At 30.1% G+C, this 27896-nt stretch overlaps 1 protein-coding gene across 1 annotated transcript; it reads left to right on the forward strand.

The window, feature by feature from the left end:
* The first annotated feature begins 1252 nt into the window (after window positions 1–1252).
* LOC143253852 (uncharacterized) lies at window positions 1253–27896 on the forward strand. The gene is made up of 5 exons (XM_076508294.1): window positions 1253–1413; window positions 19150–20044; window positions 23600–23780; window positions 25284–25426; window positions 26168–27896. Exons 2-5 carry the CDS (start codon window positions 19168–19170, stop codon window positions 26431–26433), a joined length of 1467 nt encoding a protein of 488 aa, XP_076364409.1. The 5' UTR covers window positions 1253–1413; window positions 19150–19167; the 3' UTR covers window positions 26434–27896.

Here is a 27896-nt window from a genome sequence, read left to right on the forward strand (position 1 = left end):
CTAGTCCATTACAACACTATGAATTGTTTACACTAACACTTTACTCTAGTACATTACAACACTATGAATTGTTTACACTAACACTTTACTCTAGTACATTACAACACTATGAATTGTTTACACTAACACCTTACTTTAGTACATTACAGCACTATGAGTTGTTTGCTCTAGCACCTTACTTTAGTACATTACAGCACTATGATTTATTAACACTAACACCTTACTTTAGTACATTACAACACTATGAATTGTTTACACTAACACTTTACTCTAGTACATTACAACACTATGAATTGTTTACATTAACACTTTACTCTAGTACATTACAACACTATGAATTGTTTACACTAACACCTTACTTTAGTACATTACAGCACTATGAGTTGTTTGCTCTAGCACCTTACTTTAGTAAATTACAGCACTATAAGTTATTAACACTAACACCTTACTTTAGTACATTACAGCACTATAAGTTGTTAACACTAACACCTTACTTTAGTACATTACAGCACTATGAGTTATTAACACCAACACCTTACTTTAGTACATTACAGCACTATGAGTTATTAACACTAACACCTTACTTTAGTACATTACAACACTATGAGTTATTCTTATGGAAAGGAAAGAGAGCGATTAACTTGCACTTCTCAGGAAAAAAAATCTTGATAAACTAATTACATTTTCGTTAGGTTTATTGCCAGTAGAGGGAGCTACATACTGAATCTTATGTAGTATTTGTTGTTAAGGGTAAAGTTCTTCCCATCGCGGGTATCGAATTAGATTTTTATTTTGTGATCTTAGAAAGTAAACAGTACTTATTGTTACATAAGTAAATTCGATTGTTACTGGTTGGAGATAAACGTTTAAAGGAAGTTAAGATAGTTTACGAGGCTTAATATTGAAGTCGAATGTCGAAGAAACACGGTGTGAAACTGATCTGGTATCTTATTATCTGCAATCATCCAAACATTAAGTACTAAACTTGACATTGCTTATTAGAAGTATTTTAATCCCTCAGACTGACGCCGGAAAGTTCTTGTAGCTGTGATGTTTTATATTTGTTTCCATATAAAACCATATGAAGCTTAGCGACACCCAAACGTGACTTGTAATCGCGCCAATAAAAGTATCAAACCAGTCACCGCAGCCAATCATCTCTCCGGCTTTTCGCGGAAAGCCTGGTTAGTGCACGAGAGCAGCAATGCTAAGTATGTTTAACAGCTAGAGAAGGACCAGCGAGTGGCGCAGTATTAGAGTCAGCGCTAGAGTTCGTGGTCGCTTGTCTTGTTTCGTTTCATCCAACACCAACTGATGCTACTGAGCCGAATTTTAAAGTTTGTCAATTTTCACTAACTTCTGATCTCGTAGGGACAGCAAAAACAAAAACTTAGTTACATCAGCTACGTACAGGTAGGTCAAAGGTTCGACACGAGAGGAAACGTTTTGTATTGTTACTTACTGTCGCTTGAGGACTTTCTGTTATTTTAGAATAACAAATTATGATTACTTTTTATAAATGGAAGTTCTTTTTTGATGGTTTAACATTTTGTTAACATTTATGGTGTTTTCATAAAAAATACTGCTTTACCAGATTCCTGCGTTAAGGTTACTATAACTTGTTATAACAATCTTGAAACCTTAAGTTAAACTGTAGTATCTTGATACCTTAAGTTAAGGTCTAGTATCTTGAAACCTTAAGCTAAGTTATAGTATCTTGATACCTTGAGTTAAGGCCTAGTATCTTGAAACCTTAAGCTAAGTTTTAGTATCTTGAAACCTTAAGTTAAGCTGTAGTATCTTGAAACCTTAAGTTAAGCTGTAGTATCTTGAAACTTTAAGTTAAGTTATAGTATCTTGAAACCCTAAGTTAAGGTCTAGTATCTTGAAACTTTAAGTTAAGTTATAGTATCTTGAAACCCTAAGTTAAGGTCTAGTATCTTGAAACTTTATGTGTGTCACAGTAACTTTAGACATTAAAGATACCATTTACCAAAATACAATGTTCAGTACATTTATTATCACTCATTCTCCCTAGTCCCGTGCTTTCACTACTAACGAGTGAGGTGAGTTGTGTTCTCTACAAATGAGTATAAACTGATCATTTTATTGAAGTGTGACCTGCTGTAAAAATGGTGTTTTTCCATGTGTTATATTTATTATTGGTCCACTGAACAACTGCTGTCTTGAGTCTGGCATACAAAAAGTCCGCCGTCATGAAATTTGTGTCTAGAAGTCTGTAAAATGACATGCATCCAGTTGTAACTGCGAACGTCTAATTCAGTATCAAAATAGGTATGCTCTAGTACGGCAGTGACATATAACCAACGAATAACAGCTAACTGTCTCAACTGCACGTCATAGTATAACAGTTGTTAAAATAACTGTACCTTAGCTTGTAACTCGCTACATGTTCTATTAAAGACTTCATGAATACCTGTTGGTAACTTGTAATTGTCTGTTCTGAATGGTTGTCTTCTAGTACTTTAATGACACTGTAAATAAGTGAAGTTTCTATGATGTCTAGCCACTTTCCATGAACACTTTGGGGCATTTTGAACATTGTGATTTACTTCAAAGTGATAGATGAGGCGAGATTGTAACAAACAGTTATGTAAAATATATTATTTGTACTTCAGACCACGTAATATAAACGTGTTACTTGCTAAAACTACGTATGAGTAAGTAGCAATTAAAATCCTGATATGACAGTAGATGAAAAAAATGACTCATTTTTTAAAATGTTAGAAACCTACTCGATCCAAATACGTAATGATATAAAACTTCATAATGTTAATTTTAGTTATAAAATAAAACTTCACACTCTCAGAGTTTATTGACAGAACTAACACTAAAGTATTAGGACATGTAAACACTACGTATGAACGGAAGACATGCTATTTAGAGCGTGCGACTCGATGTAAAGGATGACTGGTAGAGATTCCGATGAATACAATCTATGGACGAAGAAGAGAAGACACTTAGATGATGACATTATAAATGGACTGAAGATGAATTAAAATAGCTGATGGTGGCAGGGAAGAGTAAAGCACTTCTGTTGTCGACCCTCGTCCATGGGAAGAACACCGTGATTGATTGAATGATCAAAGAATACTCATTGATTTTAATTGCAAATGGTTTCCAAGAAGCTGTCCAACTACTTTCGAACGAATCAATTTTTTACGCGAAATCTGAAGTGTAAGCTAAGAGTCTGCTAGAACCATTAAAAATACTATATGGATAAAATTCAATATAAATGTGGATTTCTGAATTTCAAATACGGTGATGTACAATAAAATAAAAGCATTGCGTGTACATTTGAATGATTTCTACATCTTGAATGTCCATTACATATAATGATATGAAATGTCAGATTGAGAGAAGAGGGTAAAACACAAGTGTTTCTTTTATTTCTGGACCGGAAGAATATGAAATCTGTAAGTGTTGACGTCAGAACACGCCAAGCCTGCTTTGATTTATTTTAGTAATTATTTCAGAGAAGGTAAGGCACGTGCATCTGTGTGTATCGAGCTCTGATTGGTTGTGTGTTAACTGTATAGTGTCTTTATGACATCTTGAAATTGGATCACATTTGCAACTGAATCACAGCTTAATTCTCAAGGTTAAATTCGCAAACAGATGAATCATATGCACCAGTTTTTCGGGAGCCTGTAAAACTGTTTTTCCTGCAAAGTGAACCGTAATGTTGGAACAAGCTAAGCTCTCGTCTGAGATTCCAATGGAAAAAAAAATTAATGGTAGGGGGAAACTTAATCTTTTATAATACGAGATAAAAGCTATCAGGAAACGCACCTATAGCTTTTCTTTATTATTCTGCTAGTCTGGTTTAACAGTTGAAATGGAAGAGAAACTTAATAATATCTTGGAGATACATCCCATGTTTAACCCTGCACTGTGTATAGCTTCAGTTACTGATAGAACTAACAACTCTAGTGTACGACTTCAGTTTCTCGTAATGTAAATGAGCTATATATGTAAATGGTATACGATTATATCTTCTCTAATGCTAGGGATAAATCTTTGTTTTTGTATGACTCTAATTACAAATGGACTTTCTACAGTGTTGTAAGGATTTCGAGAGATGTACTTTGAAAAGGGATTGTAATTCTCAAATTTTATTTTATTTTTTTAATAAACGTTCCACTTTCTTATCAATCTTTAAATAACTCTGTTCTTTTCTACTTTCATAACATAGAGAAATAATCGTTATTTGTAATGACTAGATCATTTTTTTATTCAACACTTGTAACAAGTTTCGTTTAGAATCTCGTGGTTATATAGGCCATATGGCTCGGTTCCAGTGTCGTCTGTTTCATTGTAATTATGTATGTACACACACAAATGAAAGACGCTCTGAAGTTTAATGTGATTTAAGTCTCACATTGTTCAGAGAAAGTTTGAAAACACTAACTTTGTTGTGTTTTATATTCATATATGGAATGTCAGTGTTAACTTATGAAGTTTATTGATATTTTGTTGGTCAATAATCTTCGTGAAAAGTTGTTTAACAAAATCAATAACTCCAGTTTCTGTCATATCACGGATGTAGAGCAGAAAAATGTTCTTTCCAAATCACGAGAGTATAAAAAAGTAGGATCTTTCATAAAAATATTTCTTCTTTAAAGCATAACTTCAGTGTGAGTTCTTTCTATTATTAGCTGAAAGAAGTAACTATCAGACATTGAGCTGACAGTCAGGTCTCGTATAGAGTTTTCCCAGCCGTAATTTTTGTCTAAAGAAATATTTCATATAGTTTATATGTTAAGAGGTGAGGTCAAAGTCAGATCTGATTGGTTCAGTTTTGTTTTCTGTTAAATCGATGGAGATCGAAAGCAGATGGGGCATTGAAAATAGACAATTTTTTTTCGTTTCCAATCGATTTCCATAGCGTACGTTCTTAAGGTAACAGGAAATGAAAATGGTATTAGATTGAAATATGGCATGAATTCCCCAATAATAACGATACGTTTTAAAGGTAGCAACGACAAGGCTTGAAAACGATTTTAAAAGCACTAATATTTTCTTTTATTTTCATACAATCATATTTATCATCATGTTTGGATGCCTGAGGCTTGTACTACAGAATCTTTTGACATTCCTATCGAGACTAAATAAATACTTTAACTTTATTGATTTTATCAAAACTAAATTATACTCGTCTCCAAAGTGCACTTCTAAAGGGTTTTGCTATGTTGCACAAATACGTTACGTTTAACTACGTTACATGGATTCGTTTTAACCAGTATATTACATCTTCCTCCTTAACATACTTTATAACATTCTATTATTTATATTGGTACATTACATCTTCCTCCTTAACATACTATATTACATTCTATTATTTAGACTGGTACATTACATCTTCCTCCTTAACATACTATACAACATTCTATTATTTATACTGGTACATTACATCTTCCTCCTTAACATACTATATAACATTCTATTATTTAGACTGGTACATTACATCTTCCTCCTTAACATACTATATAACATTCTATTATTTATACTGGTACATTACATCTTCCTCTTTAACATACTATATAACATTCTATTATTTAGACTGGTACATTACACCTTCCTCCTTAACATACTATATAACATTCTATTATTTATACTGGTACATAACATCTTCCTCTTTAACATACTATATAACATTCTATTATTTAGACTGGTACATTACATCTTCCTCTTTAACATACTATATAACATTCTATTATTTAGACTGGTACATTACATCTTCCTCCTTAACATACTATATAACATTCTATTATTTATACTGGTACATTACATCTTCCTCCTTAACATACTATATAACATTCTATTATTTAAACTGGTACATTACATTTTTTTCCTTAACATACTATATAACATTCTATTATTTATACTGGTACATTACATCTTCCTCCTTAACAAACTATATAACATTCTATTATTTATACTGGTACATTACATCTTCCTCCTTAACATACTATATAACATTCTATTATTTATACTGGTACATTACATCTTCCTCCTTAACATACTATATTACGTTCTATTATTTGGACTGGTACATTACATCTTCCTCCTTAACATACTATACAACGTTCTATTATTTATGCTGGTACATTACATCTTCCTCCTTAACATACTATATAACGTTCTATTATTTATGCTGGTGCATTACATCTTCCTCCTTAACATACTATATAACGTTCTATAATTTATGCTGGCGCATTACGTCTTCCTCCTTAACATACTATATAACGTTCTATTATTTATGCTGGTGCATTACGTCTTCCTCCTTAACATACTATATAACGTTCTATAATTTATGCTGGCACATTACATCTTCCTTCTTAACATACTATATAACGTTCTATTATTTGGACTGGTTGCATTACATCTTCCTCCTTAACATACTATATAACGTTCTATTATTTATGCTGGTGGATTACATCTTCCTCCTTAACATACTATATAACGTTCTATTATTTATACTGGTGCATTACATCTTCCTCCTTAACATACTATATAACGTTCTATAATTTATGCTGGCACATTACATCTTCCTCTTAACATACTATATAACGTTCTATTATTTATGCTGGTACATTACATCTTCCTCCTTAACATGCTATATAACGTTCTATAATTTATGCTGGTACATTACATCTTCCTCCTTAACATACTATATAACGTTCTATTATTTATGCTGGTGCATTACGTCTTCCTCCTTAACATACTATATTACGTTCTATTATTTGGACTGGTACATTACATCTTCCTCCTTAACATACTATACAACGTTCTATTATTTATGACTGGTACATTACATCTTCCTCCTTAACATACTATATAACGTTCTATTATTTATGCTGGTGCATTACGTCTTCCTCCTTAACATACTATATAACGTTCTATAATTTATACTGGCACATTACATCTTCCTCCTTAACATACTATATAACATTCTATTATTTATACTGGTACATTACATCTTCCTCCTTAACATACTATATAACATTCTATAATTTATACTGGCACATTACATCTTCCTTCTTAACATACTATATAACATTCTATTATTTAGACTGGTACATTACATCTTCCTCCTTAACATACTATATAACATTCTATTATTTATACTGGTAGATTACATCTTCCTCCTTAACATACTATATAACATTCTATAATTTATACTGGTACATTACATCTTCCTCCTTAACATACTATATAACATTCTATAATTTATACTGGCACATTACATCTTACTTCTTAACATACTATATAACATTCTATTATTTATACTGGTACATTACATCTTCCTCCTTAACATGCTATATAACATTCTATAATTTATACTGGTACATTACATCTTCCTCCTTAACATACTATATAACATTCTATTATTTATGCTGGTACATTACATCTTCCTCCTTAACATGCTATATAACGTTCTATTATTTATACTGGTACATTACATCTTCCTCCTTAACATACTATATAACATTCTATAATTTATACTGGTACATTACATCTTCCTCCTTAACATACTATATAACATTCTATTATTTATACTGGTACATTACATCTTCCTCCTTAACATACTATATAACATTCTATTATTTATACTGGTACATTACATCTTCCTCCTTAACATACTATATAACATTCTATAATTTATACTGGCACATTACATCTTCCTTCTTAACATACTATATAACATTCTATTATTTAGACTGGTACATTACATCTTCCTCCTTAACATACTATATAACATTCTATTATTTATACTGGTACATTACATCTTCCTCCTTAACATACTATATAACGTTCTATTATTTATGCTGGTGCATTACATCTTCCTCCTTAACATACTATATAACGTTCTATAATTTATGCTGGTGCATTACATCTTCCTTCTTAACATACTATATAACGTTCTATTATTTATACTGGTACATTACATCTTCCTCCTTAACATACTATATAACATTCTATTATTTAGACTGGTACATTACATCTTCCTCCTTAACATACTATATAACATTCTATTATTTATACTGGTACATTTCATCTTCCTACTTAACATGCTATATAACATTCTATTATTAAGAGTGGTATATTACATCTTTCTACTAACCCGCTATATTACATTCTATTATTTAGACTGGTACATTACATCTTCCTACTTAACCCGCTATATTACATTCTATTATTTAGACTGGTACATTTCATCTTCCTACTTAACCCGCTATATTACATTCTATTATTTAGACTGGTACATTACATCTTCCTACTTAACATGCTATATAACATTCTATTATTTAGACTGGTACATTACATCTTCCTACTTAACATACTATATAACATTCTATTATTTAGACTGGTACATTTCATCTTCCTACTTAACCCGCTATATTACATTCTATTATTAAGAGTGGTATATTACATCTTTCTACTAACCTGCTATATTACATTCTATTATTTAGACTGGTACATTACATCTTCTTACTTAACCCGCTATATTACATTCTATTATTTAGACTGGTACATTACATCTTCCTACTTAACATGCTATATAACATTCTATTATTTAGACTGGTACATTTCATCTTCCTACTTAACCCGCTATATTACATTCTATTATTAAGAGTGGTATATTACATCTTTCTACTAACCTGCTATATTACATTATATTATTTAGACTGGTACATTACATCTTCCTACTTAACCCGCTATATTACATTCTATTATTTAGACTGGTACATTTCATCTTCCTAGTTAACCCGCTATATTACCTTCTATTATTTAGACTGGTACATTACATCTTCCTACTTAACATGCTATATAACATTCTGTTATTTAGACTGGTACATTACATCTTCCTACTTAACATACTATATAACATTATATTATTTAGACTGGTACATTTCATCTTTCTACTTAACCCGCTATATTACATTCTATTATTAAGAGTGGTATATTACATCTTTCTACTAACCTGCTATATTACATTCTATTATTTAGACTGGTACATTACATCTTCCTACTTAACCCGCTATATTACATTCTATTATTTAGACTGGTACATTTCATCTTCCTACTTAACCCGCTATATTACATTCTATTATTTAGACTGGTACATTACATCTTCCTACTTAACATGCTATATAACATTCTATTATTTAGACTGGTACATTACATCTTCCTACTTAACATACTATATAACATTATATTATTTAGACTGGTACATTTCATCTTCCTACTTAACCCGCTATATTACATTCTATTATTAAGAGTGGTATATTACATCTTTCTACTAACCTACTATATTACATTCTATTATTTAGACTGGAATATTATATCTTTCTATTTAACCTGCTATATTACATTCTGTTATTTAGACTGGAATATTATATCTTTCTATTTAACCTGCTATATTAAATTCTGTTATTTAGACTGAAATATTATATCTTTCTAGTTAATCAACTATATTACATTGTATTATTTAGACTGGTATATTACATCTTCCTACTTAATCTGCTATATTACATTCTGTTACTTAGACGGGTATATTAAATATTCAGTTTAGTTGACAATTATATAAAACTATTCTTTCTCATTTTTTTTTACTGAGCCATGTTAATAACTGTATAAAACTGTTGTTTCTGGTTCTTTTATTGAGCCTAGCTAATAACCACGACAAATTATCGTTTCTATCTCTTTTATTCAGCCTAGTTAATAATTATATAAAACTGTTGTTTCTTCTTATTTTATTTAGCCTAGTTAATAACTGTATAAAACTATTGTTTGTTGTTCTTTTATTAAGCGTAGTTAATAACTGTATAAAACTGTTGTTTCTTGTTATTTTATTCAGCGTAGTTAATAACTGTATAAAACTGTTGTTTCTTGTTATTTTATTCAGCCTACTTAATAACTGTATAAAACTGTTGTTTCTTGTTATTTTATTCAGCGTAGTTAATAACTGTATAAAACTGTTGTTTCTTGTTATTTTATTTTGTGAAGAATCTGGAGTTGAATTTATAATTTTTTTTACCATGAGAGGGCATCGCTACGGTGTACCTGATTCTCCTCAACCTCAAAAGTGATACAGCTTTCAAATTCCATTAAATCTAATAAACTCTACCCTGACTTTACCAAGGTAAATGTCGAATCTTATATCATGATTACCAGACATACAACAGGTATCTACTAAACGTTCTTTTAAGACATCGTATTTTACAACTGTGATGTTTGGAAGTTGTTTTGTATTTACTTACAGCCCTATAAAAATTTACTGTCCGAAAGTTGGTTCGTTGATATAAGGATTTTCTGTCAATAAATTAGTCACTACTTTCAAGGATTAACCCTCATGAAGTTGATTCGTTACTACAAGTATTTAATGTCAGGAAATTCGTTCTTCCCAAAAAGGATTAACTGTGATGAAGTCGGTTCATTCCTATAATAATTTTTTTGTCTGAAAATTAGTCATTTATCAAAGGTTTACTGTCAGGAGGTAGGCTTTCTTCCTACAAGGATTTACTGTCAGGAAGCTGGTTCGTTTCTAAATGGAATTACTGTCATGAAGTCGGTTCATTCCTATAATAATTTTTTTGTCTGAAAATTAGTCATTTATCAAAGGTTTACTGTCAGGAGTTAGGCTTTCTTCCTACAAGGATTTACTGTCAGGAAGCTGGTTCGTTTCTAAATGGAATTACTGTCATGAAGTTGGTTCATTCCTATAAGGAAGTTGACCAGTTTCAACAATGATTTACTCTGAAGAAGTTGGTTTGCTCATACAATGAGTTACTATGCATTTGATCAAACAGAGAGTGAACATCGATGTATCGTAAGTATATGTTTCTGTTCTGTGTATCGTCACACTCTCTAATCGGGTTTACGCATGTTTCAGATGGTAAGATAAAGATGTATCCTTACGATGTATTCTATTCCGTTAATAAGAGTAAGAAAGTTCTATATGAGTGTTAGACTTATCACTCGAACATCTGTAAAAAAAAAAAAATGCAATCAGAGTTGTAAGCCTGTCTCTATTCTGGACTTTGAAGAGACATGTAACAACGTCCCAGCTTAGCTCCATGGACCGAGAAGGATCAGAATTCTATAGATTTTGACTTTCGAAGCACGATTAAGCCTATATTGGGTGTGCTTTTCGTACGAGTTTAACTGCAAATTGATTCTCGTATAATACCTGTAAGATATCGATAAGAAAGACGGTCGATTAGGGAGTGTGACGATACACAGAATAGAGAGGTATACTTTCATTGTCATATTACATCATTTTGTAGAAAAAGTTACAGACAAACCTAGAAATATGTTCCCACCCCCTTATTCAAACTCAGCTTTCCTTATTATCTAAATGGTTTACCCTAAAAGGTTTGGTTTTGTTTGGGTAAAATTATATAAGAAAATTCAAGATATTGTAGTACTAGTTGATATTTTTGGGTGGGTTATTTTTGGTTACTTGATGAAAATAGTGTTACAAAGTTAACTGTTATTTTTTATCTAGTACACACAGCACTAATACTCCTAACAACATACTTAGAAAAAATACATTTGATCTGTATATAATAATTATAGAAGGTTTTATACAACAAAAATAACATTATATCAACAGTAATCAAATGTGTTCAAAATGCCATACTAACCTACAAAGATTTGTTTGTTTGTTTTTTTAATTTCGCGCAAAACTATACGAGGACCAACTGCACCTAATTTAACAGTGTAAGATTAGAGGAAAGGCAACTAATCATTATAACCCACTGCCAACTCTTGGGCTACTCTTTTACCAATGAATAGTGGGATTGTCTGTCACATTATAATGTCCCACAGCTAAAAGGGCGAGCATGTTTGATGTGACGGGTAAGTCCGCAAACATGCCGCTGTGCCACAAAGGGGTACGAACAACTGAATAACAGCTATGCCTAATTCGAGTTTTATTACATTCAGATCACTTCTTAAACATTCCAGACGTTGAGCTATGCGTTCATAATATGATACCAAAACTTCCTTTAGTGACAAAATAAAATAAAACAGAAATCTTCTTTGCTCTCTGCACGCTAGACAACCTGCACGTATCTATGCAGCTTCTAAAATACGTTCAACACACACTAACGTCGGTCTCTGCGTGACTTAAAGGTAAGTACCAGGGCCTAGAATGCTAAAAACTAGATTTCGAACCATACACAGTGAGTACATCTCGAACTTAGTTTATTTAATTTCGCGCAAAGCTACACAAGGGTTGTTAGCGCTCGCCGTTCCTAATTTAGCAGTGAATGACAAGATGGAAAGTAACTAGTCACAACAACCCACCGCCAACATTGATCGTCACATTATAAAGCCTCCACAACTGAAATGGCAAGCATGTTTGTTGCTAAGAGGATTCGAACCCATGACCCTCAGAGTACGAGTCGAGCGCCACATCACAAATAACTCATTATACAGTTTAATAACAAACGTTGAGTTTCGATGCAGAAGAGGAAATAATATTTATTTCTTGAAGATTTGTGTATTATATTATATACATTAGGACTAACTTCAGAAATAACCACAACAAAGGAAGATAAGACAGGACGAGCTGTAGAAAATATCACATTTTTCAATATTATCTTCACTCTGTTTCCAGTCACTACTGATTTGTTCTGACACAATCAAGTCCTAAACATAAAAACACATATATATAGATGCATCACGGATTTCTTTTAGAATACGTAAAACTTTACTAGTTCTCCTATGAATTATAGAGATTTGATAAATCTATGACTTACTGTAGTCAAAACTACTAACGTCTTGTGTAAGTGTATATTTCTAGATTGGTTCAAAGTAAACTGTTGTCATAACGATTTTCTTTATTGGACAAAGAGCTGATATAATTTTCTTTCAACAGTAATGTTTGTTGGATGTTTTATGAACGTAAGGTAAAAGACTGTAATATTTAACTTTCACTAATATTATTTATTGGACATTTTATGAACGTAAGGTAAAGAGTTGTTTTATTTTATTTCTCATCAATATTATTTATTGAACATTTCATGTACGTAAAATAAAAAAAGTTCTTATATTTTACTTTTAACAATATTCTTTATTGGACATTTTGAGTACGTAAGGTAAAGGGTTGTTCTATTCTACATTCAACAGTATTGTTCATTAGACGATTTATGTGCGTAAGGTAAAGGTTTGTTATGTTTTACTTTCAGCAATATTGTTGATTGGTCGTTTCGTAAATGTAAGGTAAATGGTTGTTATATTTTATTTTCAACAATATTATTTATTGGACATTTTATGAACGTAAGGTAAAGAGTTGTAGTAATTTACTTTTGAACGATATTGTTTGTTGGACTTTTCGTGTACGTAAGGTAAACGGTTGTTATATTTTACTTTTCAACAATATTATTTATTGGTCATTTTCTGTACGTAAGTTTAATGGTTGTAATATTTTACTTTTCAACGGTATTGTTCATTGGACATTTTATGTACGTAAGGTAAAGGGTTAATATATTTTACTTTTCAACGGAATTGTTCATTGGACATTGTATCTACGTAAGTTAAAGGGTTGTTTTATTTCACTTCTCATCAATGTTATTTATTGGACATTTTATGTACGTAAGGTAAAGGATTGTTATATTTTACTTTCAACAATATTGTTTATTGGACATTTCATGAAAGTAAGGTAAAGTGTTGTTATATTTTACTTTTCCACATTATTGTTTATCGGACATTTTATGAACGTAGGGTAAAGAGTTGTAGTATTTTACTTTTGAACGATATTGTTTGTTGGACTTTTTATGTACGTAAGGCAAAGGGTTGTTATATTTTATTTCACAACAATATTATTTATTGGATATTTTATTTACCGAAGGTATAGGATTGTTCTATTTTGCTTTTCAACTATATTATTTGTTGGACATTGTATGTACGAAAGTTAAAGGGATGCTATATTTTACTTTTCAACGGTATTGTTCATTGGACAATTTAATTACGTAAGATAAAAGTTTGTTAATTTTACATTTCTACAGTATTGTTTATTGTATTTTTTATTTACGTAGGGTAAAGGATTGTTACATTTTATTTCACAACAATATTATTTATTGGTCATTTTATGTACGGATGGTAAAGGGTTGTTATATTTTATTTTTCAACAATATTGTTTATTGGATATTTTATGTACGTATGGTAAAGGGTTGTCATATTTTAACTTTTCAATGCTATTGTTTGTTAGATCTTTATATACTTAAGGTAAAGGATTGTTATATTTTACTTTCAACGGTAATGTTCATTGGACATTTTATCTACGTATGGTAAAGGGTTGTTATATTTCACTTTTCAACAGTATTGTTCATTGGACATTTTATGTACGTAAGATAAAAGATTGTTATATTTTATTTCACAACAATATTATTTATTAGACATTTCATGTACGTAAGGTAAAAAGTTGTTGTATTTTATTTTCACCAATATTGTTTATTGGACATTTTGTACACGTAATGTAAAGAGTTCTTATATTTTACTTTCAACAGTATTGTTTGTTGGACATTTTATGTGCGTAAGGTAAAGGTTTGTTATATTTTACTTTCAGCAATATTGTTTAATGGTCGTTTTGTGAATGTAAGGTAAATGGTTGTTATATTTTACTCTCAACAATATTGTTTATTGGACATTTTATGTACGTAAGTTAAAGGGTTGTTATATTTTATTTCACAACAATATTATTTATTGGACATTCTATGTACTAAAGATAAACAGTTGTTATATTTTACTTTCCACAGTATTGTTTATTAGATATTTTATTTACGTAAGGTAAAGGATTGTTATATTTTACTTTCCACAATATTGTTCATTAGACGTTTTTGTACGTAAGTTAAAGAGTTGTTATATTTTACTTTGCAAAAATATTGTTTATTTGACATTGTATGTACGTAAGTTAAAGGTTTGTTTTATTTTATTTCTCATCAATATTATTTTTGAACATTTCATGTACGTAAAGTAAAAAGTTGTTATATTTTACTTCTCAACAATATTGTTTATTGGACATTTTGAGTACGTAAGGTAAAGGGTTGTTGTATTCTACATTCAACAGTATTGTTCATTAGACGATTTATGTGCGTAAGGTAAAGGTTTGTTATGTTTTACTTTCAGCAACATTGTATATTGGTCGTTTTGCAAATGTAAGGTAAATGGTTGTTATATTTTATTTTCAACAATATTGTTTATTGGGCATTTTATACACGTAATGTAAAGGTTTGTTATATTTTACTTTCAACAATATTATTTATTGGACATTTTATGTACCTGAGTTAAAGGGTTGTTATATTTTAATTTTCCACGGTATTGTTCATTGGACATTTTATGTACGTATGGTAGAGGGTTGTTATATTTTACTTTTCAATGCTATTGTTTGTTAGACCTTTATATACTTAAGGTAAAGGATTGTTATATTTTACTTTCAACGGTATTGTTTATTGGACATTTTATGTACGTACGGTATAGAGTTCTTATATTTTACTTTCAACGGTATTGTTTATTGGACATTGTATGTACGTAAGTTAAAGGGTTGTTTTATTTTACTTCTCATCAATATTATTTATTGAACATTTCATGTACGTAAGATAAAAAGTTGTTATATTTTACTTCTCAAGAATATTATTTATTTGACATTTTATGTACGTAAGGTAAAGGATTGTTATATTTTACTTTCAACAATATTGTTTGTTGGACATTATATGTACGTTATGTAAAGAGTTGTAATATTTTACTTTCAACGGTATTGTTTATTGACCATTTTATGTACGTAAGATATAGAGTTCTTATATTTTACTTCTCAACAATATTATTTATTGGACATTTTATGTACGTAAGGTAAAGGGTTCTTATATTTTACTTTCAGCAATATTGTTCATTGGTCGTTTCGTGAATGTAAGGTAAATGGTTGTTATATTTTACTTTCAACAATATTGGCAATTAGACGTTTTATGTACGTTAGGTAAAGTGTTGTTATACATCACTTCTCACCAATAATATTTATTGGACATTTTATGTACGTAAGTTAAAGTGTTGTTATATTTTACTTTTCAACGGTAATGTTCATTGGACATTTTATGTACGTGTGGTAATTGATTGTTATATTTCACTTTTCAACAATATTGTTCGTTATACATTTTATGTACGTAAGGTTAAGGGTTGTTTTATTTTACTTCTCAACGGTATTGTTTTTGGACATTTTATGTACGTAAGGTAAAGAGTTGTAATATGTTCCTTTTCAACGACATTGTATGTTGGACTTTTTATGTACGTAAGGTAAAGTATTGTTATATTTTACTTTCAATGCTACTGTTTATTGGACCATTTACGAACGTAAGGTAAAGGATTGTTATATTTTGCTTTTCAACTGTATTGTTTATTAGATATTTTATTTATTATAAGGTAAAGGATTGTTATATTCTACTTCGCAACAATATTATTTATTGGAGATTTTATGTATGTATGGTAAAGGGTTGGTATATTTTATTTTTCAACAGTCTTTTTTATTGGACGTTTTATGAACGTAAGGTAAAGAGTTGTAGTATGTTACTTTGCAACGATATTGTTTTTTGGACATTTCATGTGCGTAATGTTGTTATGTTTTACTTTTCAACGATATTGTTTGTTGGACATTTTATGTACGTAAGTAAAGGGTTGCTATATTTTGCTTTTCAACGGTATTATTCATTGGATTTTCATGTACGTAAGGTAAAAGTTGTTATATTTTACATCTCAACAATATTATTTATTTGACATTTTGTGTACGTAAGGTAAATTGTTGTTACATATTATTTCTCAACAGAATTGTTTACTGAGCATTTTATGTAGTAAGGTAAAGGGTTGTTATATTTTTCATTTCAACAGTATTCTTTGTTTGACATTTTATGTACGTGAGTTAAAGAGTTGTTATATTTTACTTTTCAACAATATTGTTTATAGGACATTGTATGTACGTAAGTTAAAGGGTTGTTTTATTTTATTTCTTATCAATATTATTTATTGAACATTTCATGTACGTAAGGTAAAGTATTGTTATATTTTACTTTCAATGGTACTGTTTATTGGACCTTTTATGAACGTAAGGTAAACGATTGTTATATTTTACTTTGAACGTATGTACGTTAAAGTTGGTTGCTCTTTGGACTTTTTATGTACGTAAGGTAAACGATTGTTATATTTTACTTTCAACAATATTATTTTTCAACATAAGTTAAAGGGTTGGTATTATTCATTGGATATTTTATGTACGTAAGGTAAAGGGTTTATATATTTTACTTTTCAACGGAATTGTTCATTGGACATTCTATCTACGTAAGTTCAAGGGTTGTTTTATTTTACTCTCATTAAAGTTATTTATTGGACATTTTATGTACGTAAGGTAAATGATTGATATATTTTACTTTTGAACGATATTGTTTGTTTGACTTTTTATGTACGTAAGTTAAAGGGTTGTTATATTTTATTTCACAACAATATTATTTTTTGGATATTTTATTTACCTAAGGTATAGAATTGTTATATTTTGCTTTTCAACTATGTTATTTGTTTTACATTGTATGTACGAAAGTTAAAGGTTTGTTTTATTTTACTTCTCTTCAATATTATTTATTGGAGATTTTATGTACGTAAGGTGTAGGGTTGTTATATTTTACTTCTCATTAATATTATTTATTCGACATTTTATGTACGTAAGTTAAAAGGTTGCTATATTTTACTTTTCAACGGTATTGTTCATTGGACATTTTAATTACGTAAGGTAAAAGTTTTTTGATTTTACATTTCTACAGTATTGTTTATTGGATTTTTTATTTACGTAGGGTAAAGGATTGTTACATTTTATTTCACAACAATATTATTTATATTGGTCATTTTCTGTACGTAAGTTAAAGGGTTATTATATTTTACTTCTCAACAATATTATTTATTCGACATTTTATGTACCTGAGTTAAAGGATGTTATATTTTACTTTTCAACGGTATTGTTCATTGGACATTTTATGTACGTAAAATAAAGTGTTGTTATATTTTATTTCTCAACGATATTGTTTGTTGGACTTTTTGTGTGAGTAAGGTATAGGATTGTTATATTTTACTTTCAACAATATTGGCAATTAGACGCTTTATGTACGTTTGGTAAAGTATTGTTATACATCACTTCTCACCAATAATATTTATTGGACATTTTATGTACGTTAGTTAAAGGGTTGTTATATTTCTCTTTTCAATGGTAGTGTTCATTGGACAATTTATGTACTTGAGGTAAAGGATTGTTATATATTTTTTTCATCAGTATTGTTCATTATACATTTTAATTACGTAAGGTTGAGGGTCGTTATATTTTACTTTTAACAATATTGTTTATTGGACGTTTTATGAATGTAAGATAAATGGTTGTTACATTTTACTTTCAACAATATTGTTTATTGGACGTTTTAGGAATGTAAGGTAAATGGTTGTTATATTTTACTTTTCAATGCTATTGTTTGTTAGACCTTTATATAGTTATGTAGTTAAAGTAAACGGTTCGTATGTTTTACTTTTCAACGATATTGTTTGTAGGACTTTTTGTGCACGCAATGTAAAGGATTGTTATATGTTTCTTTTCAATAGTATTATTTACTGGACATTTTATGTACGTATGTTATATTTTACTTCTCAACAATATTATTTATTGGAAATTGTATGTTCGTAAGGGAAAGGGCTGTTATAATTTGCTTTTAAACAATGTTGTTTATTGGACATTTTATGAACGTAATTTGAAGGGTTATATTTTACTTTTCAACGGTATTGTTCATTGGACATTTTATGTACGTAAGGTAAAGGGTTGTTATATTTTTCTTTTCAACAACATTATTGTTTATTTGATGTTATGTACTTAAGTGATTTTCTTATAACAAATCCACATCAGGTTATCTCTCCCAACGGGGACATGTACTTAAGGTAAATTGTTTTGAAGTTTCAGTTTGTTAATTAAAGCTTTATGTCTCTTATGGTTAAGTATAAGTTGATATTCGTACAATATGTTTAAGTAATTAACAAGGTTATGTTTCTGTGAGTGTGAACAAGTTGAGCTAGTCACTAACAATGGTGTTTGTGTGGAATGAGACTGTTGCAGGTTTGGTCATGCTCTCGATTAGAATCAGTGTCCAGTGTATTCATCTGGCTGTCATGGCTGTCGTGACGTTTACTCACTTACCTGTCAAAGGTCAACATGGCTGTCCAAATCGGGTGTTGATTCGTCCATGCATGTGTACTGAGAAACCCATGGGGCTAGATGTCACGTGCAAAAGGACGAACAGTCATGAGCTTCGTGAAGCTCTTGGTAACGTGCAACAAACACGTCAACCTGTGCGGTACCTAAAGTTAATAAATAACAAACTTCCAAAGCTGCCGGCGTTACTTCTAGCGGATTTGGACGTAAGAAACGTTCTGGTTTTAGACTGTAATACTTCCACTATCGATAAACTGGCATTCACAGGGCTAGGAGACAAACTACTAACGCTGGACCTGTCCAACAATTTATTACAACATGTTCCAAGCAGTGCACTGGGGACGTTAGGGTCACTGACCAGTCTCAGTTTGAACTACAATAGAATTGAGAATATTCACGCTTCTGCCTTCCGTGGGCTCATCTCTCTTCTGAGACTTTACTTGTATGGCAACAGGATTAAATTTATCGACAACCTGGCCTTTCTAGGAATTGGAGAGAACTTGACTCGGCTAAACTTGGGGAGTAACGGACTCACCTCCATCCCAAGCCAGTCTCTACAAAACCTTACATTTATTCGTCGTTTTCACATACCCCACAACCATATTACCGTTATCTTACCAGAGGATCTCAGGCCTGTGGGGGCACATCTTGACACCCTTGACATTTCCCAAAACCTCCTACAGGAGATCCCTAATGGAGCTTTCCAGTTCCTGCCAACCCTAAGTTCCCTGGACTTGGAAGGAAATCATATATCATACATTCATCACGGAGCATTCAGTGGCCTTGAAGGTAATTTTATAACATATACCTTTAAAACTTCAAGTTAACTTTATAACAAATGCTATATCCGTAAAACATGACCTTAACTTTACAACAAAAGTTAGAGAAAAACTTAATTGTCACAGTTATAACACCAACACAGTCATTGTCGTACCTGTAACACCTAACCACAGTTGTTGTAACTATAACACCTACAGCTTAATTGTCGTAGTCCTGCCACTTTTTATAACAAGCTTTGTCTATCAACATATTAAATAGTTGTTTTTTATTTTCATTGATAATTTCTGTACCATCTGAAACATTTCGCTTTTATCAAGGTCTTTATATAACAGTTTAATACTGTGTGTCTGTCTTTTGGTTTTATTTACCAAAGAATAGATAAGTAATTGTGAAGAATTTAGAACAACATTGTAATTAACTTCCCAACCTAAAGTTTGATGCAATAACATCGTAATTAGATCCTCAATCTAAAGTTTGATACCATAACATTGTAATTAGTTTCTCAATCTCAAGTTTGATACAATAACATTGTAATTAGTTCCTCAATCTAAAGTTTGATACAATAACATTGTTATTAGTTTCTCAATCTCAAGTTTGATACAATAACATTGTAATTAGTTCCTCAATCTAAAGTTTGATACAATAACATTGTAATTAGTTTCTCAATCTCAAGTTTGATACAATAACATTGTAATTAGTTTCTCAATCCTAAGTTTGATACAATAACATTGTAATTACTTTCTCAATCTCAAGTTTGATACAATAACATTGTAATTAGTTTCTCAATCTCAAGTTTGATACAATAACATTGTAATTAGTTTCTCAATCTCAAGTTTGATACAATAACATTGTAATTAGTTCCTCAGTCTAAAGTTTGATATTGTAATTAGTTTCTCAATCTCAAGTTTGATACAATAACATTGTAATTAGTTTCTCAATCTCAAGTTTGATACAATAACATTGTAATTAGTTTCTCAATCTCAAGTTTGATACAATAACATTGTAATTAGTTTCTCAATCTCAAGTTTGATACAATAACATTGTAATTAGTTTCTCAATCTCAAGTTTAATACAATAACATTGTAATTAGTTCCTCAGTCTAAAGTTTGATATTGTAATTAGTTTCTCAATCTCAAGTTTGATACAATAACATTGTAATTAGTTTCTCAATCTCAAGTTTGATACAATAACATTGTAATTAGTTCCTCAGTCTAAAGTTTGATATTGTAATTAGTTTCTCAATCTCAAGTTTGATACAATAACATTGTAATTAGTTTCTCAATCTCAAGTTTGATACAATAACATTGTAATTAGTTTCTCAATCTCAAGTTTGATACAATAACATTGTAATTAGTTTCTCAATCTCAAGTTTGATACAATAACATTGTAATTAGTTTCTCAATCTCAAGTTTGATACAATAACATTGTAATTAGTTTCTCAATCTCAAGTTTGATACAATAACATTGTAATTAGTTTCTCAATCTCAAGTTTGATACAATAACATTGTAATTAGTTTCTCAATCTCAAGTTTGATACAATAACATTGTAATTAGTTTCTCAATCTCAAGTTTAATACAATAACATTGTAATTAGTTCCTCAGTCTAAAGTTTGATATTGTAATTAGTTTCTCAATCTCAAGTTTGATACAATAACATTGTAATTAGTTTCTCAATCTCAAGTTTGATACAATAACATTGTAATTAGTTCCTCAGTCTAAAGTTTGATATTGTAATTAGTTTCTCAATCTCAAGTTTGATACAATAACATTGTAATTAGTTTCTCAATCTCAAGTTTGATACAATAACATTGTAATTAGTTTCTCAATCTCAAGTTTGATACAATAACATTGTAATTAGTTCCTCAGTCTAAAGTTTGATATTGTAATTAGTTTCTCAATCTCAAGTTTGATACAATAACATTGTAATTAGTTTCTCAATCTCAAGTTTGATACAATAACATTGTAATTAGTTTCTCAATCTCAAGTTTGATACAATAACATTGTAATTAGTTTCTCAATCTCAAGTTTGATACAATAACATTGTAATTAGTTTCTCAATCTCAAGTTTGATACAATAACATTGTAATTAGTTTCTCAATCTCAAGTTTAATACAATAACATTGTAATTAGTTCCTCAGTCTAAAGTTTGATATTGTAATTAGTTTCTCAATCTCAAGTTTGATACAATAACATTGTAATTAGTTTCTCAATCTCAAGTTTGATACAATAACATTGTAATTAGTTTCTCAATCTAAAGTTTGATACAATAACATTGTAATTAGTTTCTCAATCTCAAGTTTGATACAATAACATTGTAATTAGTTTCTCAATCTCAAGTTTGATACAATAACATTGTAATTAGTTTCTCAATCTCAAGTTTGATACAATAACATTGTAATTAGTTTCTCAATCTCAAGTTTGATACAATAACATTGTAATTAGTTCCTCAATCTAAAGTTTGATACAATAACATTGTTATTAGTTCCTCAATCTCAAGTTTGATACAATAACATTGTAATTAGTTCCTCAATCTAAAGTTTGATACAATAACATTGTAATTAGTGTCTCAATCTCAAGTTTGATACAATAACATTGTAATTAGTTTCTCAATCTCAAGTTTAATACAATAACATTGTAATTAGTTCCTCAGTCTAAAGTTTGATATTGTAATTAGTTTCTCAATCTCAAGTTTGATACAATAACATTATAATTAGTTTCTCAATCTCTAGTTTGATATAATAACATTGAAATTAGTTTCTCAATCTAAAGTTTGATACAATAACATTGTAATTAGTTTCTCAATCTCAAGTTTGATATAATAACATTGAAATTAGTTTCTCAATCTCTAGTTTGATACAATAACATTGTAATTAGTTTCTCAATCTCAAGTTTAATACAATAACATTGTAATTAGTTCCTCAGTCTAAAGTTTGATATTGTAATTAGTTTCTCAATCTCAAGTTTGATACAATAACATTATAATTAGTTTCTCAATCTCTAGTTTGATATAATAACATTGAAATTAGTTTCTCAATCTAAAGTTTGATACAATAACATTGAAATTAGTTTCTCAATCTCAAGTTTGATATAATAACATTGAAATTAGTTTCTCAATCTCTAGTTTGATATAATAACATTGAAATTAGTTTCTCAATCTCTAGTTTGATATAATAACATTGTAATTAGTTCCTCAATCTAAAGTTTGATACAATAACATTGTAATTAGTTTCTCAATCTCTAGTTTGATATAATAACATTGAAATTAGTTTCTCAATCTAAAGTTTGATACAATAACATTGTAATTAGTTTCTCAATCTCAAGTTTGATATAATAACATTGTAATTAGTTCCTCAATCTAAAGTTTGATACAATAACATTGTAATTACTTTCTCAATCTAAAGTTTGATATAATAACATTGTAATTAGTTCCTCAATCTAAAGTTTGATACAATAACATTGTAATTAGTTTCTCAATCTAAAGTTTAAATAGTGAATTTCTAACAATTATCTTGGTTTACATCATGCTTTCCTTCCAGAATTCACGGGTTATTTTGTACTTGGTAGATACACTGGAGTGGGTGAAGTTAGGTAAGAATAACCTTGACTCAATACCGATGATCGCATTCCAAAATCTATCTCTTCTTCGACAGCTAGATCTTCGTGGAAATAATATTTCTAGTGTAACAAAACACGCTTTCTGGCCTTATGGAGTGAGACTGAAGTACATATATCTCCAGGATAATCAGTATGTACTAAACAGTGTTTACAAGTTTGACACCAAAGAAACAGTTTTTACAAAAGAAAAATTATTGATTAATTATTCAATTATATTTAATCGTTATATCCCTATATACATAACAACTATAAATAACATTACATATTCATACGTGTTTAAAATAGAATTTTAAAATTGTTTAAAATAAAACAATGATATTCTTGAGCCCAGTTTGTTAAGTAATTCTTATATAGTCCACAATTTTAGCCTATTAATAACGAAATTCAATACCATTTACTGTAGACCCTTAAGCTATGAAATAACTGTATATCATACTCTTCTTAAAATATTAATATTGTTGCATACTTCAATTAATTTATAGCTATCTTTCTCACGCCGCTATAAATACCAATAACCATATGATACACACGGTTTACTTAAAATAGTTGAACACAATTTCAAAATTATGTGTATATGAGCTCATTTACAACACAATTAATATAAATATGTCAACTTAGGAATTTCAAACCAAACTAACTTATAAGGAATATGACCTAACGTCAATATTTTACAATGAATTAATAAACTACGAATACGATACAATTTAATAATTTTAAACTGAAATAAACAACCAGGAAATTTATCCAGTTGCAGAATTTTACAATAAATTAACGAATCAGGAACAGGATACAACTTAGGAATTTCAAACTAAATTAAACAATGAGAAATATGATCTAACTTCAGTATTTTACAATTATACAAATTTTCGAAACAAACTAGCCAAACAGAAATATGATCCAACATTTGAATTTCACGTAAAATTAATTAACCAATAATATGGTTCAACTTTAGAATTTTTTCACAAATTAATAAATTTGGGATACTGTCCTACTACAGAATTTTACAATTAACTAATTAATAATTAATATGATCCAAGTTGAGAACTTCAAAGCAAATTAACTCAAGTGAAATATAATCAAAATTTACAATTTATCAATATATTAATCGATCAAAAATATGTTGCAGATTCAGAAATGTGCGCTAAATTGCGAGTCGTATGGTCCAAGTTTTAGAAATTCATGACGAATTAACCAAAGCTGAGATCCGAATTTATAATTTCATGACGAATTATTCAATCAGAAATATGATCCGAATTTACATTTTCATGACGAATTATTCAATCAGGTATATTATCGAACTACAGAATATTTCAATGAATTTAATGAACCAGAAAACCGAAGCCCAATTTAATAAAGACGAAACACGACCCAAATTTAAAGTTGCACAGCAAATTAATCAACAAGAACTATGTAATCCAAATTTAGAAGTTGACGAATTACTTAACTGTGAATGTGATTCAAATTTAGAATTTCACCTCAGCCTAAAATAAACCAGAAATATAATGCAAACTCAGAATTCCAAAGCGACTTAATCAAACAGAAATATGATACCATTTTAAAATTCCACACTAAATTAAACTTTTAAATTTATATTTCAATGATACTTGTAACTCTAAAATCTTTTAACATCCAGAATTTCAGAAATCGAAAATAACGCTTTCTTTCCGATCAACAACTCGCTACGGTGGCTCTACCTTCAGGGAAATAGACTAACTACTCTTCATGAGGCTACATTTCAACATATACTCGGAAATTTAGTGATATTAGATGTTCACAGTAAGTATTTTTCTTATAGCTGTTTCTTATCAGAATTCTTTAACGAATCTATAGTGTTTCTTAAATTGAAATATCTTTTCAGAAAGTAATTTGTATAATAAAAAGAACCCTGCAATAGTTTCACCATTAAAAAGTAAAATGTGCTTCATGTGTCTTCGTGTTGTATATAGCATTTCTAGGAAGTGTATTGAATCACATTGGAAATTTAAGCCATTGACGAGAATTTCTAAAACGTCATGGAATATTACTCTGTCAGGAAAATGGTTAAAGGAAGAATTATTAGTTGTAAAAACATTGAAACCATACTGGACTGCTGTGTGTAAACGGGAGCCACTAGTAGTGCTAATCAATGTCTGTCATTCGTTCCTTTGTTTGGTTACTAGGTCCTTTGTTATGGTACAAAAGGTCAGAAATACGTTTCACGTCTGAGTTAGTACATCACATTTTAATGTATTCCTTTACAAATCAGTCACATAATCTCTTCCGTTAGCAAGTAAATTAATCAGAAAATTTAAAACTGAAAGGAGTTACTCATCAAAGTTGGTGTATTTAGTAGAAGTTGGGATTCCGTGTGCAAACCTCCCTTAAAATCTTTCTTAAACGATGCCACTCGATGTTATCCTTTCAGAAAACAAGAAATTACTCGTTCGAACTTTTGTAAATGTGTTGTTTGGCGAGCCATCAGTGCTCTGAATAGCAACGGCCAGCTATATCTAATGGTGAATTTTACGTGTTTTACAGATAATCCATTTCTCTGTGACTGCCACGTAACTTGGTTTCGAGAGTGGATGCAAAATAATGGCAGTATTGTAGTGAGCATGCCCAGAGAGACTTGTTGCCAGGGCCCACGTGACCTGAAGGGAATTCCAATGGTGGAAGTTCCCAACGACAGATTTGACACGTGCTTTACTTCCTCCTCTAGCCACATTCTCCCTTCAATATTGGTGTTAATCTACAACCAGTGTTTCATCAGGAACTTCCTTGCGTGGATAATAGGATATACTTGACAGACAAATTCAAAGGTTAAGTTGTGAAACAGGAAAAAAGACATCAAGAAACGATTCTGACGAGAGTTGTTTCCAAACTACAACTCTCGTAGAGACAGTAAAACAAGACAAAACTTGCTGTGACAACATACCTATGTCCCTGTGTGTGACAGTATTAAACCTGGTATGGACTTTAATTCACATATCAACAAAATAATAATTATATTAAAAAACTGTAAATAGAACCAAAGAACCATTAAACCAAAGAAGTTGCAACAGGCCTAATGTTTAACTCTTTCACAGAGTATAGTGTTATCCACCACAGTTGTATAATAGGACAACACCATATGCATGTTATAAGTACTGTGTTATCCATCACACTGGTTTACAAGAACAACACATTGTGCATGTTATAAATACGGTGTTATTCACCACAGGTGTTATGCATGTTATAAGTACGGTGTTATTATTGTAAATAGAATAACAATCAGTGAGTTACGTGGTGGGCAGAGCACAAATTATCCTTTGTGTATCTTTGGGTTGAATTCTGAACCATCAAATAAACAATTGATCGCAAGAAAACTATTGCTAGCAGTGGCTCGGTAGTGAGTTTGTAGGCTTACTTACGACTCTAAAAATCAGATTTTGATACCCATAATGAGCAGAACACTGATAGCCCATTGTGTATCTTTGCGTTTAGCAACAACAGAAACAAAAATATAGTTGACTTTTCCACCGAAATGAATAGAAAAGAACTTATTATATGGGAAAGTTTGTTTGTAAAGAAACACTCACCACTTATTTATATTCACTGAATATCCGGTGGACCACATGACAATATCCGGTGGACCACATGACAAACACATCTAGCTTGTATTTACATTTGATCTTTGTTGTTTCAAATCGTTATATTCCTTTAAACAGCAGTTATTTAAGATTTTCTTGTAAACCAGACATACTCAGTTAGTCTATATAAAGCCTAGGGACACAAAATTAAAGATTTCCACACAATTTATAGAGAAGGTAAAAACACGAAATTATAGCTATCCAGATAGTCTATAGAGAAAGTCAAACACAAAATCTCTCCACATAGATGAAACGTTCTTCATCGCCTGTAAACCATATATAACATGTCACGTGAAAAAAAAAAACAGTCATCAAGTCCGCTGTTTTCATTAACATTCAGTACGACTTCCTTTTGTTATCCGATAGATGGCTGTCAAATCAAACGAAAAATCGAATTCTTTTTTTGTTTATCGAGTTTCATACAATGCGACTTCAGGGTTATCTGCGCTAACCGTCTCTAATTTATCACTGATAGACTAGAGTGAAGGTAACTATTGTACATTACCAATAATTTTATTTAAACAATGAGCTCGAAAGGAAGATAATTAGCAAATAAATTATCAATCAACGAAAGTGTAGAAAATCTTCGTTTCTTTATCATCAGGTTTTATGTTTTTGGTGTCATGTTGTTGTTCTTC

The sequence above is a fragment of the Tachypleus tridentatus genome, chromosome 6, assembly GCF_004210375.1.
Source record: "Tachypleus tridentatus isolate NWPU-2018 chromosome 6, ASM421037v1, whole genome shotgun sequence".
In the NCBI taxonomy this organism is placed as follows: domain Eukaryota; kingdom Metazoa; phylum Arthropoda; class Merostomata; order Xiphosura; family Limulidae; genus Tachypleus; species Tachypleus tridentatus.

Coding starts and splice junctions, on each gene's coding strand:
- LOC143253852 (XM_076508294.1), top strand. CDS start 19,168: ATGCTCTCGATTAGAATCAGTGTCCAGTGTATTCATCTGGCTGTCATG. Junction 23,781..25,283: donor ATATATCTCCAGGATAATCA/GTATGTACTAAA, acceptor TTTAACATCCAG/AATTTCAGAAATCGAAAATA. Junction 25,427..26,167: donor AGTGATATTAGATGTTCACA/GTAAGTATTTTT, acceptor CGTGTTTTACAG/ATAATCCATTTCTCTGTGAC.